This window comes from Onychostoma macrolepis, chromosome 10, assembly GCF_012432095.1.
Source record: "Onychostoma macrolepis isolate SWU-2019 chromosome 10, ASM1243209v1, whole genome shotgun sequence".
Classification (NCBI taxonomy): domain Eukaryota; kingdom Metazoa; phylum Chordata; class Actinopteri; order Cypriniformes; family Cyprinidae; genus Onychostoma; species Onychostoma macrolepis.
Genome location: NC_081164.1, coordinates 19492058 through 19511203, shown reverse-complemented (window position 1 = coordinate 19511203; position 19146 = coordinate 19492058). Strand labels below are relative to the sequence as shown.

The following is a 19146-nucleotide window of genomic DNA, read 5'->3' as shown; positions in this document are numbered from 1 at the left end:
ATTTCAGACACATAAAGATGTACTATAAAGTGTGTGCATGTTTCTGGATCAGTTTAGAGGCTGACTGCTTCTCATTATGCCCCCCCCCCCTCTATTTAGGGGTTAATTCAGTAAAACTGGGACACTTTTTTGCCATTGAGGTGACATGTCCCAATTCATAATGTGAGTTATTGTTTAATTTAATTAATTATTATTTTGTTAAATTTTTAGCATTGCTATGAAGGTTAATAAGGTTTTCGAAGTGGTTTTTAGCACGTGTTCTAATATTTAACTTTAAATATGAGTAATAGTAACAGCAAACAGCCCGTATTATTAAAACTTTTAAAAAAAAACATTTTTTTTTTTTTTTTTTAAATACAGCTCACCCTCCTATGATCTGAGCAGCTTTTTCCCTCCAGTTTGTGAAAACTATGTAAAACAATGACTCACTGAAGCTGTGAGTGTGAATGTTAATTTTTGGTTGCAGTAAAAAGCTCATGATGCCCAAAATGCCAACACACCTTTCATTCACATTTACAAATACAATCTTTGACTGAGACAATAGTTCATTATAGTTAATAGCTTTATGTCATTTCATTTGACATTGACTGAGCTTTAAGACCATATTAGGTTATGACCAGAGTTCATTCAGCCTTAAATGATTCATTGATCAGTCTCAGGACCGCTGAGATAAATCTTTATTAAAAGTAGCCTAAATTAAACAGATTTACCCACTTTACCCTGTCCCGATGTGGTTAATCGACAAATAACATGACAAACAACACAATACATGTAAATATACTGTGTGGAAAATGTATGTTTTTTTCATTTGAACTTGTCATTGATGTAGTTTTCACTATACTTTTGATCACCTTTTAATTGCTTTTTTGCAGGTCACTTAAATAGCTTAGTTGGTGTGACAAAAACTATATGTAATGAATTGTGATTGAAATGTTATTCTAAATCAATGTAAACATATACTACTGATGATGTCAAGGCGTTTCCCATTTTTATACAGTCAGAAGCTATGTGAGCAACTGAAAACGAGTGTTCACCTGAAACCTCTGACGTCGTGAAGAATTCCCCAGTTTACCTGAGTGTCTGAGCTCCAGATGTTCATACATGCTTATTTTCCAGGGGGGGGAAATGACTCACTGAATCTCTGTCTTACATGACTCAGTGACAGCTGTGTGTGTGCACAGGTGTGTAGGATAGAGTTCACTATGGTGGCACCCTCTACTGTTACAACACTGATACAGCCATTGTTTTTACTGTGGCCAGTTCTGTTTTACCTTTCCAACCTGAACTCATATTTAAAATGTAGTTCTAGCACAAATACATTTGCATATTTTTGCATAAACACTGAATTAATATTATCAATGTGACAGCCTTCTCACGTGTTAACAACTTGAGAAATGTAGGGGTGTTTATAAATTCGTATAGGTTCATAAAATGGAATATTTGAAAATAAATGAAAATTTGTGGAATTAAAAGGATGGTTTTACTGTATTTAATCAAGTACGTTAATTCAATTTGTTGAATTATTAAAACAACTTCTATAGCCTAATAGCCTATAATTAAAACTAATATCACTGTGTATTAAGTTAGGTTTTAGTTTAATAACTGCAAAATGTTACTAAAATGTTATTTTAAATATGTTCAAAATAATTTTATATTTTAAAGTAATTCATAAAGATTCATGTTTTTTTTATAAAGCTGTCAACATGTCCTTACCTTCCAACGTAATCGTTCAAAAATAGGAACGTTACATATGAATATAAAATGTTTCACTTACAGACAAACAAGTTAAATTAAAACCATGTTTAATGTTTTGGCAACATAAATTTTAATGAGCCATAAAAGAAATACACAGAACATACATAAATCATTACACAGCCTTTACAGAACAATGCTGGGAAGGATGTATTGCCTATACTAAGTCAGTGGATTTAGGCACTAAACTGCTGTGATAGTGGCATTAATTTTGCTGTTGTTAGTTCGTTTGTACTCTTAGAGAAAATGCCGACCTCTTACTTTATTTGAATCATTAGATATGTGATGGAATATGTAATTCATAGTTATTTAATATAATGAACATCAAGGCAACAAGGAATAAACTAAAGTTTAACGTAAGGCACCCTCAGTGGTACAAACGCGACTCCAACCGAAGCTTTATCTGGAACACTGTGCCTCATACCTCACCAAATTACTTAAGATTTTCTTTTTATCAACTGCGCTTCACATAGAAATGATTGTGTTCTTGTCGAACCTTTAACTTGGCACAATACATAAAACAAATGACGAATCAATATTAATAGCCCACACGTCTTCATACGTAACCACACTTCAATGTTGTTTTTTTTTGACTGCAAGCGCAGCCAGTGGCAGTCCAAGAGAGTTCATATTAGAGAGGAGAATATAATAGATAGGCCTATCTAGCTTATGAGACATTCATTTACTAAAAATAGTAAGGTTTTATATGATTTTAATCAATTTACTCTCGACTGAATTACAGCATTTAAGTGTCTTAGCTCAATGTAAATTAGCACTCATAATAATTCCTTCATAAAATGTTCATATTAACACTATAATCATAATTAGTTTACCTAAAATGAGAATAAATTAAATCAATTCAATTACATATTGACGACATGAGGGGCTTGAAATGTTTGAAGGGCACGATCACACTTAATTATAAATTTTTTTACAACTATAAGTTCCGGTTTGTCCTCGAATCAATTGTGTTTTGAGGAGTGCATTACTGTCTTTAGGAGTGAGTCACTGAATCATTAATTAAACAATTCATTCAAAACCGCTGATTCATTCTGAGTGGCTTAATGAGTGAGTCATTGATTTAATGGCTCACTTAATTTTGCAGAGCAATTGATGACGTTTGTTAATCTGTTCTACTGTAATTAATAATGTTATTATGTAATATGTGTAACATGGAAACGATTATGTAACATGCTACGGTATCTCTGAAACACACTGAATACAATGACCATTATTACAGTAAAAATATGTTACAGTAATACCTCGTCCCCATCTTCAGGATGAAAAAGATCATACTTTACTCCCAACTTATTAACACTCATTCATTTTTCTGATCTGCTCAATTTGACCTTCATAATCTCTAAAAATGTAGAGATAAAAGTAAAATCTTGCATAATATGCATTAAGTTCAAGTACAAAATATGAGATGGCAAACTGACTAGATATGATCCAAAGCTATATTAGTTTCCCTCATGACGGCAACAAAAAATACCAGCCGGAACCAAATCCTAGTTTTGGCCGCTTCTTTCTTGCTAATTAGACCCTCTGATTTATAGGACAATTTCTATGCATATTACAGTGTGCAAAATCACAAAACCACAAACCTCTCATCTAACCTATAATAAAGACAAAAGCTTTCCTTCGTTTGGCAGCTTTCTCAGTAATGCACTTGGCAAACGGAGCGAGAAGGAGAACAAGGGAATGGGGGAACCAAACCGACAGCCGCTGGTCACTTCCTGCTGCCGTTGAAGCTCATTGGCTGGACCTCTGTCTGTCTGAGGTCTGTGATTGGTCCATCTTCCTCTTCTCAGGTCCCTTTCAACTCGCCTTCTGAGATTCAACGTGCAGCATCGGCCAAACGCCACATAAAAACTTCACTTTTGGTCTGTGCTTGAGGTAGGTTGAGCGAATCTGAAGGCTAAGGCAAAAAAAAAAAAAAAATATATATATATATATATATATATATATATATATATATATATATATATAAACATAGGCAACATGCATCACGCATTTAAGTGACTTAATGTTTCATAATTACGTACCTGAGGAGTATGTGTAAATATGACCCCAGGCCTGTTAGGATGTGCCACCAGGCATGAAGCTGCGTAACCGCTCCGACCACAGGGGGCAGCTGCTGCCGTGTGGCTCTGAACCAAAAACAGTGACAAACAATGACCTCTTCTGTTTTTTCATCTGCTCTCATTTTCATTGGTCAACCACAGAACACAACTCAAGAACACAACAGATCTAAGTAATATAAATATACAAAATATTCTAATATTTAGGAATATATATATATATATGTATATACAAACATACAGTGTATATATATATATATATATATATATATATATATATATTAAATGTTGATTTTGAAAATGAATATATAAAATATTTTCATATTTAATTAAATTTTGCACTCTTGTTAACTAAAACGTTACCTTGGTTAACTAAAATTAAAATGATACTAAATGCATAAAAATAATGTAAATGTAGATCCACCTTAGAGAGTCACAAAAGATATTATCGATGTTCCATAATACGAATCCCAACAGGAAGACGGTTAATGATGTAAAGCCGAGGGCTCTGAGCCATGGATACACCCTGCAAAGCACAGACAAAATGTTAATGCACTTATTTACCTTCGTACAGTTAATGCATTAATCACAATATACATTAATACAGACATTGTTTTAGCAAACTCACGGTCAGATCTGGCTACATTCTGGTAGGGAATGTCCACTTTTCAAAATCCAATCAATAGAGTGCAACAATCGGGTTCATTTTCTCCATAGGAGAATCGATATTGAACGATAATATATAAAGACAGACTTACTGTGAGATACGAGCTGGTTAACCAGCAGTATTTGCTTTTGTTAAAGCTGTCAACCCGTGTTATTTAAAATTAAAATTTTTAAATCATTGTGTTTAACAGCAAATTTCCTGGAGAAAAACTACATTACATATCATTCTCCAAACAAATCTCCACCAATCATTCACAATGTTTAATGGGACTGTATTTCTTTTTATCATTAAAGACACAGTCTTATAATTGTTTTTGGTTTTTTTGTAATTTGCGATTTACCTCATAGCTGGCTGGTTTGGTTCATAGCTTATAACACTTTAACAAAGACTTTTTCTAAATTACTATGGGGAAATGAATGGGAAGAATACTTTTGCTACCAAGGCTACTGTTCCCAAAGGATAAAATTAAGTCACACCCCTTTTTTCTTTCACTTGGAAATATTTCACATCATAGAATGTAAAACGAGCTTCAAATGCAGTGAATACTGATTTGGAAGTGATAAAGATTCATTCACTCACCAAGTGACTATGAAAACAGAGCGAATCACCAAGAAAGCCACTAGCACGGCATACATAACCTGGAGGGAAATTATAAAACTGATGTTAACCTGTGTATTTAGCACCATCTGCTATATAAACAACACAATATACTTTTGCTTTACATGACAGTGTTGTACTGGTCATATTAAACAAAGAGATCACAGCATTGTGTTTATAGACCCTGAGCATGAACAGAGTCACACCCTACTGTCATGCCTTTCAACAATAGAAACAGACAAGAAATACTGACTGCAAAACTGTTTTGACACAACATTGTCATGCTCTCAAAAACACCTGACAACGTAGGATAAACCAAAACAGAGAGGTTCTTAATGCAGCATTAAATGTTTAGTTAGGCCTCACCTGATGAAACACAGGCTCCTTCCATATCAGGTAAATCTGCAAAAGACGAAATGCACTTCATGAGCATGGAGAAAAAATACCTAAAAGTATCAATAATACATACAGAACATAAAGAGTGGGGACTGAGACTGCATTGAAAATCTGGGATTTTATTCATTTAAAAAAAAGGAAATAAGCAATCTCGTAGAGTTTCTAAAAAATTAAAACAATGAAAGTTTAATATGAAAAAGAGGAAATATTTATTAAGATTTTGCAGTATTTCTAGGTCACTTTTTCCCCATTGTTATTTTTATTTTGAGCATTTTTATGTAAAGTGTCATGGCCACTTAAAGGTGCAGTAGGAGATCTTGGTAAATGCTAACTTTAGCCTGATAGCACTGAAAGCGAATGTCTCACCCTCCCTGCAAATCGCCGTCCAAAGCCACGCCCCCTGAACGCATGAACGCGAACAGATCGGACGACCAGAGACAACATTAATCCAATACATCATACAGTGAGGGAAAAAATTATTTGATCCCCTGCTGATTTTGTACGTTTGCCCACTGACAAAGAAATGATCAGTCTATAATTTTAATGGTAGCTTATTTTAACAGTGAGAGACAGAATAACAACAAAAAAATCCAGAAAAAACGCATTTCAAAAAAGTTATAAATTGATTTGCATTTTAATGAGTGAAATAAGTAATAGATCCCCTATCAATCAGCAAGATTTCTGGCTCCCAGGTGTCTTTTATACAGGTAACGAGCTGAGATTTGGAGCACTCTCTTAAAGGGTGTTACCTGTATGAAAGACACCTGTCCACAGAAGCAAACAATCAATCAGATTTCAAAGTCTCCACCATGGCCAAGACCAAAGAGCTGTCCAAGGATGTCAAGGACAAGATTGTAGACCTACACAAGGCTGGAATGGGCTACAAGACCATCGCCAAGCAGCTTGGTGAGAAGGTGACAACAGGAGTTTCATGATCATGAGAACGGTGAGGAATCCGCCCAGAACTACACGGGAGGATCTTGTCAATGATCTCAAGGCAGCTGGGACCATAGTCACCAAGAAAACAATTGGTAACACACTACGCCATGAAGGACTGAAATCCTGCAGCACCCGCAAGGTCCCTCTGCTCAAGAAAGCACATGTACAGCCCGTCTGAAGTTTGCCAATGATTCAGACGAGAACTGGGTGAAAGTGTTGGGGTCAGATGAGACCAAAATCGAGCTCTTTGGCATCAACTCAGCTCGCCGTGTTTGGAGGAGGAGAAATGCTGCCTATGACCCCAAGAACACCATCCCCACCGTCAAACATGGAGGTGGAAACATTATGCTTTGGGGGTGTTTTACTGCTAAGGGGACAGGACAACTGCACCACATCAAAGGGACGATGGACGGAGCCATGTACCGTCAGGGCCAGGGCATTGAAAATGGGTCGTGGATGGGTATTCCAGCATGACAATGACCCAAAACACACGGCCAAGGCAACAAAGGAGTGGCTCAAGAAGAAGCGCATTAAGGTCCCGGAGTGGCCTAGCCAGGTTCAGGTTCGAGTTGCCAAACGTCAGTACAGTTAGTAAAAGTACTACAATACCAGGAAGGAAGATCAGGTTGATGTTGATGTCTGCACAGCGTACGTGAACGTGCTGATGACGTATCCTGTCTGTGCGAACAGGGTGCGCAGAGGTATGCAAATGCATATGTTGACAGGCAGGTAGGAAAGTCAATAAAAATGACCGGAACGAGTGTTTTGATTGGACAAATATTTCTTGGTCCTATGCCTTCCACAGAATATACAAATACATATAAATACATTTAGACCACTTAACTTAATGATTGCTATCGGGGTGTGGAGAGACTTTCAACCAGCATAACAAAAAATGTTTCTGAAGATAATCACCTATTGCACCTTTAATGAATAATAACATTCTTAAATCATGCTCGATAATATGGATCATATAGACACCATATTAAGAAATATTAATATTTTATTTTAAGATCTTTTTTTACTTTATTTTAATTCAAACGATGTTGATAATTTTATTTAAAATGAAAAGGTTTGTACTAAATTAAAAAACAAAAATTGTAGAAATTTCTGATGTTTTTGCTCCACTCTACATACTTTTTTTTAAAGAAAATTTAGAACAGCACAGAAAAAACTTACCACACTAACAATAATACTGAAGGTCAGCAAAAGTGTAATTGACAAATAGTTAACGGCACGTTCTTGCTTGAAGCACTCATATCTGTAATATGTAAGATATGCATTCAAACAATTAAATAAACAAAAAACAATCGTGCGCTACCATTCAAAAGTTTGGGGTCAGTAATTTTTTTTTTTTATTAAAAAAGGATGCATTCAATTGATCAAAGTGACAGTAAAGACATTCATAATTTACAAACAAAATATCTGTATCAGATAAAGTAATAATAATATTTCTCAATATTACGGTTTTACTGTTTTTATAATCAAATAAATGCAGCCTAGATGAGCATAAAAGACGTTTCCAAAACATTTGAAAAGTCTTACCAACCCCAGAAGAAATCCAAAATCTTAATAATAAAAAAGCATTTTCTGTCCATCAAATACAGCGTCTGATCCTCATTAAGCTTAAGATGAGTGTTCAGAGGTCAAAGTTGAAGGCAGACAGTGTGCAGGTGTAAGAAATGTCAACTTACAGACAGTAGACAAAGATGCAGCAGCTGTAGATCATCGGCAGCTCATCCAGTAACTAAAAGCAAAAGACAATCCAGAGGCTTGTGAACTATTGCTATTGCTTTAGGGATGTACCGTTAGAGAAGCAGCTTTGTGGCTATGAGAATGAAAGTGAAATAAGCTTTTCATGTGTTTGAGAACAAGATGCACACTTTGAAAGGCTGAAGAAAAGTCAAGCTTACCTGCATTTCATACTGTAGTGTCATGTGGAAGCTCCATGAACCAATGCCTACGGCTGTAGCGAAAAGAGAGACAACATAAAAACGGCACATTTTATCTCTGCTTGTTTAAGAATAACAGTCTTGAATAACTGGGTGAAAGGTCACTTCCTAAAAAATCATGTGAAAGATACGTTACCAGCAATTCCTAAAAAGGACCACACATAGCGTACTTCCAAACCATCTTTACACGTCTGAATGGCTCCATAAATGGGAGGCAGGATCATTATCAGGTTACTGACAGTATTCCCTGTAGAAAGCAAAAAAAAACAATGTTTTTATTTTAATGAATTTAAATATTAGGAAATAGTTCAACTCACCCTTAGACCATCCTGGATGTACGAGTTTGTTTCTTTAGATTTGGAGAACTTTTGCATTATGTCACTTGCTCACCAGTGGATCCTCTGCAGTGAATGGGTGCCGTCAGAATGAGAGTCCAAACAGCACCCATTCGCTGGAGAGGATCCGTTGGTGAGCAACTTGTACGACCTGAGGCTGAATACATTTTCAGCAAACCTAAATTTTTGGGTGAACTATTCCTTTATAAGTCATATTTGAGTTATTCTATGAATAATGTGAACTTCATCCAAACTGGCTTCTTAGCACCACCAGCAGCTGTCAAGACTGCTATTGTGCCGCTTTGCTGAGCCCAAGAAAACTAAACCTATGCTAGAAAGCCCTAACACGGTGTGTACAGGCCTATTGTTTCACTGTTTGGATATACGGCTCGTCATACTGAACATAGCACATTCCTTCACAAGGCAAAAGGTTTCCGCTGGACAGCAAAGGCCCCTCTGATCTGAAACTGAAATTCCTGTTGGTTCTAGCAGCAATTAAACATATGTTTGAAATATGTCATTTATGTTGTAAAATGAGACTCAAATAATCAGACTATTTCGTTCTTAAATCAAAAACCACTATCCTAAAACCCCAAAGGAAATTACAGAGGAAATTTAAGCTCTATTAGCATTCATGTTCTCATGTGTTAACTATCACTTTGTGCCCTTTGACCAACTTAACAGAGTGACCTGAAATCTACTGCAGCAAACAACATGGAGATGTAATGGCTACATACTCTGTGTCCTACCATACTGTCATATATGGTATATAATCAGCAGTCAAACTAAAGTTCCAAATATGGCAATCATAGAAATCTAAGTACTTCTCTCAGTTAAAGGTCTGTATTGTGAAAGCAATGTAATTTAACAGTTTAAATATTATATTATTCTTACAAAAATATACTGATAGTACTTTAATGCATACTGTATCATACATTCACGGTTCAGTGGCTTTGGGTACTTTTTGGCTGATCAGACGAGAGGACCAACTAGATCAGAAAACCATCTTAGTGTTTAATGCTGTTTTCTTTTCTTTCCTTCATTATATGATTTCTCATTTTAATTATATTAATGGTAATGAACATTTTTAAATTGTTAAGTTAATGAGTATGTCTGAAAGAAACAAAACAAAACAAAAGAAAATGGAAACAAATGCTGCCTATAAATACTTCATATTGGCCATGCCGAAAAAATATTCTTCATTATTTTTGTTAGAAATATATTTGTTAAAATTATTTTGTTGACATCACAATTTTTAATTCATATTTGGGATCAGACCAAATGTACCAGCTAAGACCTGCAAACCATTTTCAGTTGGTAATGTTTTTCTGTCAGCAGGGACCAACGAAACTCCACGCAATTATTGTAGTATTATAGTAAGTATGAGTAGAATGTTCAAGTAGCCTATAAAACTTCACTAAATCTGGCATGCATATTTACAGTACAAGTTATGTTGCTGGTTACACTGTTCTTTATAACCATGTTCAACTGACTGTACTTCTTACTAGCAGCTCTGACTCGAGTCACTGCTCACATTTTCAGACCATACACTCATAGTCTGTTTATAATTAAAGCAAATTAAAGAACGATTAACATAAGAAAACATCTACGTGGTGGGAAATGAAGAATGATTTCTGTTCACACTCTAGTATCGTCGTCTCGAGCTCCTCCTCAAATATGGCCAAACACTGGGTCTCATGATACATTCCCTTTCCGGTCACTTGTTTGAATGTCGTTTGTCATTGAGGTTTATGACACAAGTTAAACGCGGACAGAGGGTCGCTGGCCTCGACAGCCAAGTTACGAATCCTACTATGGCTAATGCTTATGAATTTTAATTAGGTTACGCTGACGTCGCTTTTTAACTTCGCTACGAACAAGGCGTGGCTTTTAAATATTAATTACGCCACTGTGACGTTGCTTCGAATCCTTCCAATGGAGAAGAACTGCCTTATCAATATTAATTAGGCTTATGCTGACGACGCCTCGTAACCGTCCAATAGCGAATGTTTGCCTCATGAATATTACGTATTAAGTCTTCTCATAGTAGGATTCGATAATGCTCCTCTCTCCCGTTTTAACATCCGTGTTTACTGTCCTACACGACGATGGACCGCATGTACCGAACACAAGCCCACCGTTAAAATGTACTTACAGAATTCCGCGATGTAATACGAGACCACATAATTCTCCTCGCACCAGTCGAGAGTTGAGGTCGGTGTTCCCCAGTAGCCCGGCCTGTCCGCCGCCGGAGCCATGATGAGAGGGAGATCAGATAGGTCTGACAGGCGGAGGGAGGAGTGTCCTGTACGGTAACGGATCCAGAGCGCCATCCAATCTGAACGGGCCTACGTGCGATAACAGTTACACTACAAACAATAGCCTTCTGTAACTCAATATAACGGAGTAATCGTTGCTCTAGTTTAGTGCACTTTGAAAGGACAGCTTACTGCTATGTAAATACATAAAATGTATACATATTGAAGAATAGTTCGTGAACATCGAAAGTATAATGATATTTCCAATGTACATTGTTACGTATGAATTTGTGTTTTATCATGGTGTATGTCATTCATGATGTGCTGCCAGTGGACTCAATGGCCTTCTGGGAGTTGTAGTTTTTGCTGTATGTTTTGTCCTATTTTCTGTGCTCCTCCCTGTCCTAAACTAGGTGATTGGACCTACCAGCTGCTCCTAGTTAATGTCAAGAGGAACCAGTATTTAAGAAGATGAAGAGAGTGAGCTGGTGAGAGGTTCCTCTTTCCAAGAGCATGAGTGTGTTGAGAAGTCGCCAGTCCCAGTCCCAGTCCCAGTCCCAGTCCCAGTCCCAGTCCCAGTCCCAGAGTGTTGCTCTTGTTGGTGTGTTTTAAGCTTAATATTGGTGTTATGGCTGTAGTGTGCAGTTTTGTGTTAAGCTTAAATTTAAAACCAAACTCAAATGTGATTTGGCTGTAGTGCACTGCTTTGAGTTCTTTGCCTGTTTTGTTTTAGTATTGGAGCAGTAGGGAGTCGGGTGCCATTTTCTTTTGTCCTTGTTTTCTCCTGTTTTTGTGAGTTAGGAAGTCAGGTAAGAATTATGTTGTTTATTTGTATTTGTTTCTATCTTTAGAGGTTAGCTAGACTCCTCCAATCCCCCTTTTTTTTTTTTTTTTTTACAGGTAGTAATCTTGTTTGTTTTGGCTTTACCCACTCCTGAAGAGATGCTTCTCTTTATGTTGAAATTGTTTGCTTGGAGATAATTTTTGCACTGTATCTATGTCGTTTGTTTATTTTAAATAAATTTACTGGCATCTTACTTTGTGTACTGAGTGCTGGGACTGAGAACGGTTCAAACCTTTACTTTAAGATGTTACTTCCCTTTTGCCCCTAGAAATCTAATTGGGAACGTAACAGCATAAACTGTTGACCTATCATAACATGCAAAATTAGCATTTTACTATTGGTAAACTGAGAGAAATACATATTGGCCAATAAATAAAATAAAATTTGGTAACACCTTTATTTTAAGGTGTCATAATACAGAGTAATTACCTAATTAAGTACTTAGTAGTAGCTGTTGTACTTGCATAACATAAAATGTACTTACCATGTAACTAAGTTATGGAACAGCCTGTAATTGCAGTTTGTAATTATGTAGATGTAATAGGCAGCTACTGTTACACACATGTAACAGACCGAGTCTGTTACACAGCTACTTGTACACTTAAGTACAATCTTGATACACTTTATTTTAAGTAGCTTATGCCTGTGTAATATTCTGTAATTTTAATGTAATTAGAAAGGTACTACATGTATTTAAGCTGTGCACTGGTGGGTTAAATCAAACTAAGGTGCAGCTGGATAAGGTGTACAGTATTGATACACATGAAGTACACTTAAGTACAGTCTTGATACACTTTATTTTAAGTAGCTTATGTTTGTGTACTTTTATAATTACGTTGTATAAAGTCTGCAACACATATGTAACAATCTTTTGGTTACATAAGTAGCTGTGTAACAGACTCATATGTGTAACAGTAGCTGCCTATTACATCTACATAATTACAAACTGCAAGTACAGGCTGTTCCATAACTTAGTTACATGGTAAGTACATTTTGTTTCATGTAAGTACAACTGCTACTACTAAGTACTTAATTAGGTAATTACTCTGTATTATGGACACCTTAAAATAAAGTGTTACCTTAAATTGAAATCTATTAGAAATATATAGCCAATATCACATGGGAAATTTTAGCTGTTTTCCTTGAACATTAGACTGTTCTGTATTCTGTATTTTATCAGCTTTTACCCACAATGCAGGTGTTTTATCACGACATCGATCATTTTTTGTGGGTTGAAGGCAAAACATAGGTGTGCAGTTGTACACAATCAGATAACAAGAGTTCACATGTGTGAGAAAGAATACAGACAAACCTGTTTCTTTTGAATATAAAGTCTCGACAAAAACTTGAAGGAACGATAAATAAATTAGTTTTCGGTGTACGGCGGAACCGATTCTCTTTCTAACCATATAAATCCGGATCATGATTGCTGTTGCTTCACATTCCCATATCAGTACATGTCGTTTCAGCGAATCACGCTAGATGTCGCCAGAGCTTTGTGCAGACCAAAAGACTAAAGTTTGTATGCCAAAAACAAAGTCAACGTGGCGTAATTCATATAAAAAATCTTGAAAAATGTTTGAAATAGACCAGTAAGGGTCGCGCCAAATTTAAGTTTTGACAGGAATGAAAACGAGGCTGTGAGAGACTCTAGTTAAGTACGTTCAATGGATTGTAGTGTTGTTTAACAACGTGTCATTGTCTCAGCACCCTAACCCTAACTCTTTCTGAGGAAAGAAAAAAAATTAAATCAGTAGACAAAGTCTCCAAGCTGTAAAAAAAAAAAAAAAAAAGTAATAATATAAAATACAAAATAAATACTTTATACAGTGCATGCCATTGTAAAGGCTGATAGTTTATCCTTCAGAGCCTCGTTTTCATCCACGTTAAATTCAATATGGCGTTTAAGGTCAATTGTATACTGAATATTTTGGCATCTGCATTCTGTGTACATTATACATACTTTATACTTCAGAAATAATATGTGTAGTATGCATAACCACAAACTATTTGACCATAAAAGAAGTACGGTGTAAATAAAAAACCCACACACGTTCTCTCTCAGTGATGCTGATTTTATTGAAAAAATGAGGAACAAACAAACATTTTTAGACAACCGTGTTTGGTACAATGTGAATACAAGCTTTAAAATGGTACAGATGAGGGCTCATATCACATGCTGTCTAGTGTAGACACAGTATTCAGTGCAGACACAAGTGTGCACTTCTGAGAGGAATGTTTCAGCATGGCGTGGTGAACTCGCAGACACTTTGTGTAACAAAATCCACAGACTTTTTTAGAAATCACTATTGGCATAGTGAGTAATGCGCTCCAGCAATCGAAACGCGAAAACGATAAAACCCCTGAGCAAAAATGCTGTTCGTGTGGATTTATAGCAAATTTCATGGAGATCATACTTAATATAAGCATGCTGCACTTCTCAGAAACCGGTTCAGGTGTAAAATTACGATACTTTGTCAAGTGCATTTGCATTTTTTAAAACAAAAAAACACGATGCACTTAAATGTCACTTTTCAAAGTAAACGTAACGGATAGCACATGGTGGTCCACAGATCTAATGGAACGAACTCAGGTGTACCATTTACACACATCCATAAATCTCCATACATACACAGTCATTAACCACATACAATCACATTTAAATTAGCAAATTACAATTCATCCCTCATTTTATCACCCTTCGGTCGGACCAGTCGGCCCATGAAAAGGATTGAGTTTGTCTTCTTGTCCTTCACCAGGAAGATGAAGGGATGGTCAGCGTAGAAGAGTTTGGGGTTCTTGAGTTTGTCGGTACCAAAGATGCTAGTATCGGGTGGATTTCCCTCCGTGTCCCACTCCATGGCGGAGGCGTGGAATACGTTGGACAGATAGAGGTCTTTCTTCCCTGAGATGTTGGACAGATCAGCTTTGGCCTTGTCCACAGCTTCAGTCAGACCCAGATCAGCGAGATGTTTCTGCAAGAAAGCAAGCCGTTACATTAGTAACTGAATTCACAGGTGAGTTTAGATTTAGAATAATATAATAGCTTGCTAGAATTGCAGATTGTCTGTACCTGCAGGTTGTGGCTGACCTCCACGCTGACCTTAGGCAGTGACACCGCAACTGCCCTCTGTTCCATTTTACTGATCCAGGTGTTGAGTTGTTGACGTGTCAACAGTTTCTCCACTCTCTCCAGGGATTCTACGTGGTACGGCATGATGAACACCACAGACGACATCTTATGGGCCAGTGCCATGTCCAGCAATAAAAGGTTGTTGGTTGTGTCATCAAAAAAGCCATATATGCCTGAAAGACAGCATGAACATATGATGTAAATGTGTAAAGGCAAATGATGGAAGCCTAAACTTTCGTGTCAAAGCAAACAGCAGTTTTGGATGTAAGTGATTGTAGGTAAGTGAGTTTTGAACACAGATTTTTATTATTATTATAATTTTTTATGTACTTGCCAATGCCAATGAAAATTAAGATAAAACATTTAAATAATAAAAAAAACATTTTAAAACTAAATTTAACTAAATATTTTATATGTAAAATATATCTAACAAAATATTGATATTTAAAAAAAAAAATGTATTACATTTTTTTGTAAATGAATGTCGTTTTTGTTGACTGAAATTACATGTCATTTTAGTCAGAGTAAAATGGAACATGTTCATTTAACATATTCTTTAAGATAAATACAAATATATTTTTTAAAATGAAAGAATACGAGATGAGAAAATACTGACTAAATTTATAGGACATTGTCATCACAAAAACTAATATATTATTGTTATTTATTTAAATATATAAAATATTTATAAATTATAATAAAATAAATAAGTATTTGAATTGTTAGTTTAATTTTGTTGTTTAATTTAAATCATCTTATTTTCGTTGAGTAAAATTACATGCCATTTCATTGAGATAAATTGACTAAAATTAATCAATATGTAGTAATAATGGCTAAATGTAAGGGATATTTTTGTCAAACTGCAAAAAACAACACAAAAACCACTAAGCTACACATAATTTTGTGTTTCAGGAATCACATCTGCTTTAACCATGGCCTCACCTGTGCGATGCATCATGGGTACAGAGACGGTGTAGGAGCGATGCACTAAGAAACCACGATTATCCACCATCTTATGATGGAACTGCTCATCCCAGTGTGCTGGAGAGAAAACAGAGCCACGTATTAGTTAAAGAATCTACAAATTGCTCCTAATTCTAAAGGTATCCAAGACTTACGTTTATAAAACATGGCATTGATGATCATGGCTCCATCTGTCTTCTCCACATCTTTGGTCACCTCGGGCAGCTTGCCGTCGGTGGACTTTGAGGCCCATTCGTTGATGGCCTTCACCGCACTGCGCTTGTCACGGAAGTTTATTTTGGAGTGCTCATAGTTATAATGCTTCTTGCTGCTCTTCAGAAAGTTGTCGACGAAGCTCACAGAGCTGGGCCCATACAAACGGTTGCTGATCTTCCAGGTGACATTACGTGCTGTTGAGTTACTGACCTCGGTGAGAAGCTCCGACAGCCCAGAGTGCAGCTGCTCATCCTTCACCGTAGTGGCGCTCAGGACGGTTTTGACCTGAGAAGCAGTGTTGGATTTCCCTCCGAGAGCCACCAAACCCAACGAGGAGGCCACAACCACAGGGGAAATCAGGATGTTCTCGATGTCCTTCTCTTTTGCCAGGTTGTGGTACAGGTTGAAGGCCAAATTGGCGCTGTTGTCTGCCAGGATGGAGGCATGGCTGCTGAGGGTCTTGTCCCCACTCACAGTAGCCAGTAAGCACAGGAGAACCACGTTTGACACCAACATGATTTCGGAGGTGGTAAGTTTACAGCCTATATAGGTAGAAAAGTTTAGTCAGTTATTTAAGATAAATATGAGATGGTTTTCTTTATGTGTAGAGCTGTAGACTGTGTTTCAGTTCCTAACCACAGAACTGAGAGTAGCGCCAAGATATATTAGAGCTGTCATTTTAAATTCCCATAGCCTTTAATTACAGGCCTGCTATGCTAAAGGAGGTCCAGCAGCACACATTTAATGTTACATAACTGCCACGTGCACACAGCTCACTAAGCTCTCTTTATCATAACATATTTTTGCTTATTGCTTGCTGAACATAAAAAAAATATGTTAAAGAATGTTTCAACTGTTTACACTACCATTCAAATGTTTGGGGTTGGTAAGATTTGTTAATGTTTTTGAAAGAAGTATCTTATGCTCACCAAAGCTGCATTTATTTGATCAAAAATACAGTAAAACCTGTAATATTGTGAAATAATATTACAACTCTTTTCTATTTTAATATCTTTAAATTAAATGTATTTTTCTGATGGCAAAGCTGAAATTTCAGCATCATTACTCCAGTCTTCAGTGTCACATGATCCATCAGAAATCATTCTAATATGCTGATTTGATACTCAAGAAACATTTATTATTATCAACTTTATATTTGTTGAATAGAACAGCATTTATTTGGTATAGAAATCTTTTGTAACATTATAAATGTCTTTACTGTCACTTTTGATCAATTTAATGAATCTTTGCTGAATAAAAATATATTTTCTTTCAAAAAATAAAAATGTGCTGACCCCCAAACTTTTAAACAGTTGTGTATATCACATAACTTTTCACGGAAAAAAAGCTGTGCAGCCACATATACAGATTTCACGGCTCCCGGAGTCATCTTACGCCGGATAACTGTTATCCAATCAGCACTGCCAGGATGGCAGGAAGTTCTGACACTAGTGTGGGAACAGCAGACTTCAGACTAGTTTATGCAGCTTTTCCCCACCCCTCTACCAGTGAACAGCCCAAAATGTCGCCTTCGGACATGCAAAATGCACCATATCCCACACCCTCTCAATGAATGGCCTTTTATTATGCCTACATGTCAGAGCCTGAAGGAGCAATGGAGAACATTTGGAACTGTGGTGTCTGCCAAAAACCTTTTGAATCATCACACAAACACGGTAAATCAAAGCACTTAGCTGCTTATAAGCATCTTTTCACCTTTGAATAAAACTTTAAAGTTACAAAGTCTTATACAAAGCTTCTGTTTTACATTTCAAAATTTAAAAAGAAGGATTCTGTTATGGAATGCCACATATTTTTAGCTGATGAAGCCTGAATGCAAAGTTTTCACAGCTGTAACGTTATCTGTTACTCACCTCTCAGAGCTCCCAAAAATTTCTGCAGCCTCTCGGATCCGTCGGCTTCCCCTGACACCAAATCCTTCATGCAGACTTTATAGTCTGGAAAAGAAACTTCTGGAAGTAGGGAAAGGAGTATTATAATGGTTCAGTTTTTCTGTGAGACCTCCCCCAGATCTAGTTACTGTGGGAACTGAATTCTCTCCTCAAGGTCCTAAAGGCAGCAGGAACTGACCCCTTTCCTTCTCGCACACTCACACAATGGCTAAACTAAAGTGCTTTTTCATGCAAGGAAAAAGGTGAGTATAAAAAAAAGGTGGATGTAATTCAGAAATATGGACACCAGATTTACTGATTAACATTAAATCAAATTTAAAAAATATCATTGTAAGAAGTAAACTAATTTAGTCTAAAACCTAGTATTAATACTTGATTTTTTAAGTTACATTTTATTATTATTATTTTCATAATTTGTTCAGAAAATGCAAAGTATATTAGAAAAGTAACGGTAAAAATAAGAAGCTAAGACATTGTTCTACTTCCACCCCCACCCCATCAATCTCTCCTCCCTCTCTCCTCTGTGTGCCACGTTTTAGTGGGTCGTGTCTTGGCCTGCAAGCGGACAGCAGACAAAACAGAGATTTTATCTGTCTAGTTGGGCATAAAGCATGCGTTATGATTTCTATGTCCTCATAAAAAAACGAACAAAAAAAAAAAAAAAACATTAGACAGACTTTATGCACTAAACTAATATGCTATGTATCTTTCTCTTCTTTATATCACTGTTGTACAAACATGAAGCACTGGAATGCATAAAGAATCCCAGAGGAACATTTTATTGCATAGAGTTAGAAGTTGCTCTTTTAAAGCTCAGGAGACTCTGAGGGATCTCAATAATGTTTCATGTAAGTGTCCTTCTCTCAGTGCTGCAAAAACATTTCTTAATGTTTACAGAAATTTAGACTTGGCTTGCTCACCAATGGATCCTCTGCAGTGAATGGGTGCCGTCAGAATAAGAGTTCAAACAGCTAATAAAAACATTACAGTAATTCACACCACTCCAGTCCATCAATTACCATCTTGAGAAGTGAAAAGGGGCATATTTGTAAGAAACAAATAAGATTAATCCATTAAGATGTTTTTAACTTTAAACCATT

General features: G+C 36.3%; 2 protein-coding genes and 1 long non-coding RNA gene across 3 annotated transcripts; 1 reads left to right on the top strand and 2 right to left on the bottom strand.

Annotated features, from left to right (window-relative positions):
- Nucleotides 1-1785: 1785 nt before the first annotated feature.
- Nucleotides 1786-11466, bottom strand: acer3 (alkaline ceramidase 3). The gene is made up of 10 exons (XM_058790144.1): nucleotides 10875-11466; nucleotides 8521-8631; nucleotides 8346-8398; nucleotides 8127-8179; nucleotides 7612-7693; nucleotides 5464-5499; nucleotides 5080-5138; nucleotides 4258-4359; nucleotides 3798-3902; nucleotides 1786-3670 (listed from the first exon to the last, which is right to left on the bottom strand). Exons 1-10 carry the CDS (start codon nucleotides 11050-11052, stop codon nucleotides 3571-3573), a joined length of 879 nt encoding a protein of 292 aa, XP_058646127.1. The 5' UTR covers nucleotides 11053-11466; the 3' UTR covers nucleotides 1786-3570.
- A 2211-nt stretch (nucleotides 11467-13677) lies between these two features.
- serpinh1a (serpin peptidase inhibitor, clade H (heat shock protein 47), member 1a) lies at nucleotides 13678-18238 on the bottom strand. The gene is made up of 5 exons (XM_058790433.1): nucleotides 18008-18238; nucleotides 16073-16675; nucleotides 15897-15995; nucleotides 14895-15127; nucleotides 13678-14796 (listed from the first exon to the last, which is right to left on the bottom strand). The coding sequence occupies exons 1-5, from the start codon at nucleotides 18075-18077 to the stop codon at nucleotides 14494-14496; spliced, it is 1308 nt and encodes a 435-aa protein (XP_058646416.1). The 5' UTR covers nucleotides 18078-18238; the 3' UTR covers nucleotides 13678-14493.
- Nucleotides 14701-16004, top strand: LOC131548831 (uncharacterized). Its single transcript, XR_009273246.1, has 3 exons — nucleotides 14701-14838; nucleotides 15018-15232; nucleotides 15867-16004. It is a non-coding gene; the product is annotated as an uncharacterized LOC131548831 (long non-coding RNA).
- Nucleotides 18239-19146: the final 908 nt, after the last annotated feature.

What these genes read in the sequence shown, in the direction of transcription:
- acer3 (XM_058790144.1), bottom strand. Translation starts at nt 11,052, where the DNA reads ATGGCGCTCTGGATCCGTTACCGTACAGGACACTCCTCCCTCCGCCTG. An exon ending in GTATTACATCGCGGAATTCT is followed by an intron (nt 8,632 to 10,874) that starts GTAAGTACATTT and finishes TGCTTTCTACAG; the next exon opens with GGAATACTGTCAGTAACCTG. An exon ending in ATCTTTTGTGACTCTCTAAG is followed by an intron (nt 3,903 to 4,257) that starts GTGGATCTACAT and finishes TTTTTGGTTCAG; the next exon opens with AGCCACACGGCAGCAGCTGC.
- serpinh1a (XM_058790433.1), bottom strand. Translation starts at nt 18,077, where the DNA reads ATGAAGGATTTGGTGTCAGGGGAAGCCGACGGATCCGAGAGGCTGCAG. An exon ending in ACCCATGATGCATCGCACAG is followed by an intron (nt 15,128 to 15,896) that starts GTGAGGCCATGG and finishes GCTGTCTTTCAG; the next exon opens with GCATATATGGCTTTTTTGAT. An exon ending in AGGTCAGCCACAACCTGCAG is followed by an intron (nt 14,797 to 14,894) that starts GTACAGACAATC and finishes GCTTTCTTGCAG; the next exon opens with AAACATCTCGCTGATCTGGG.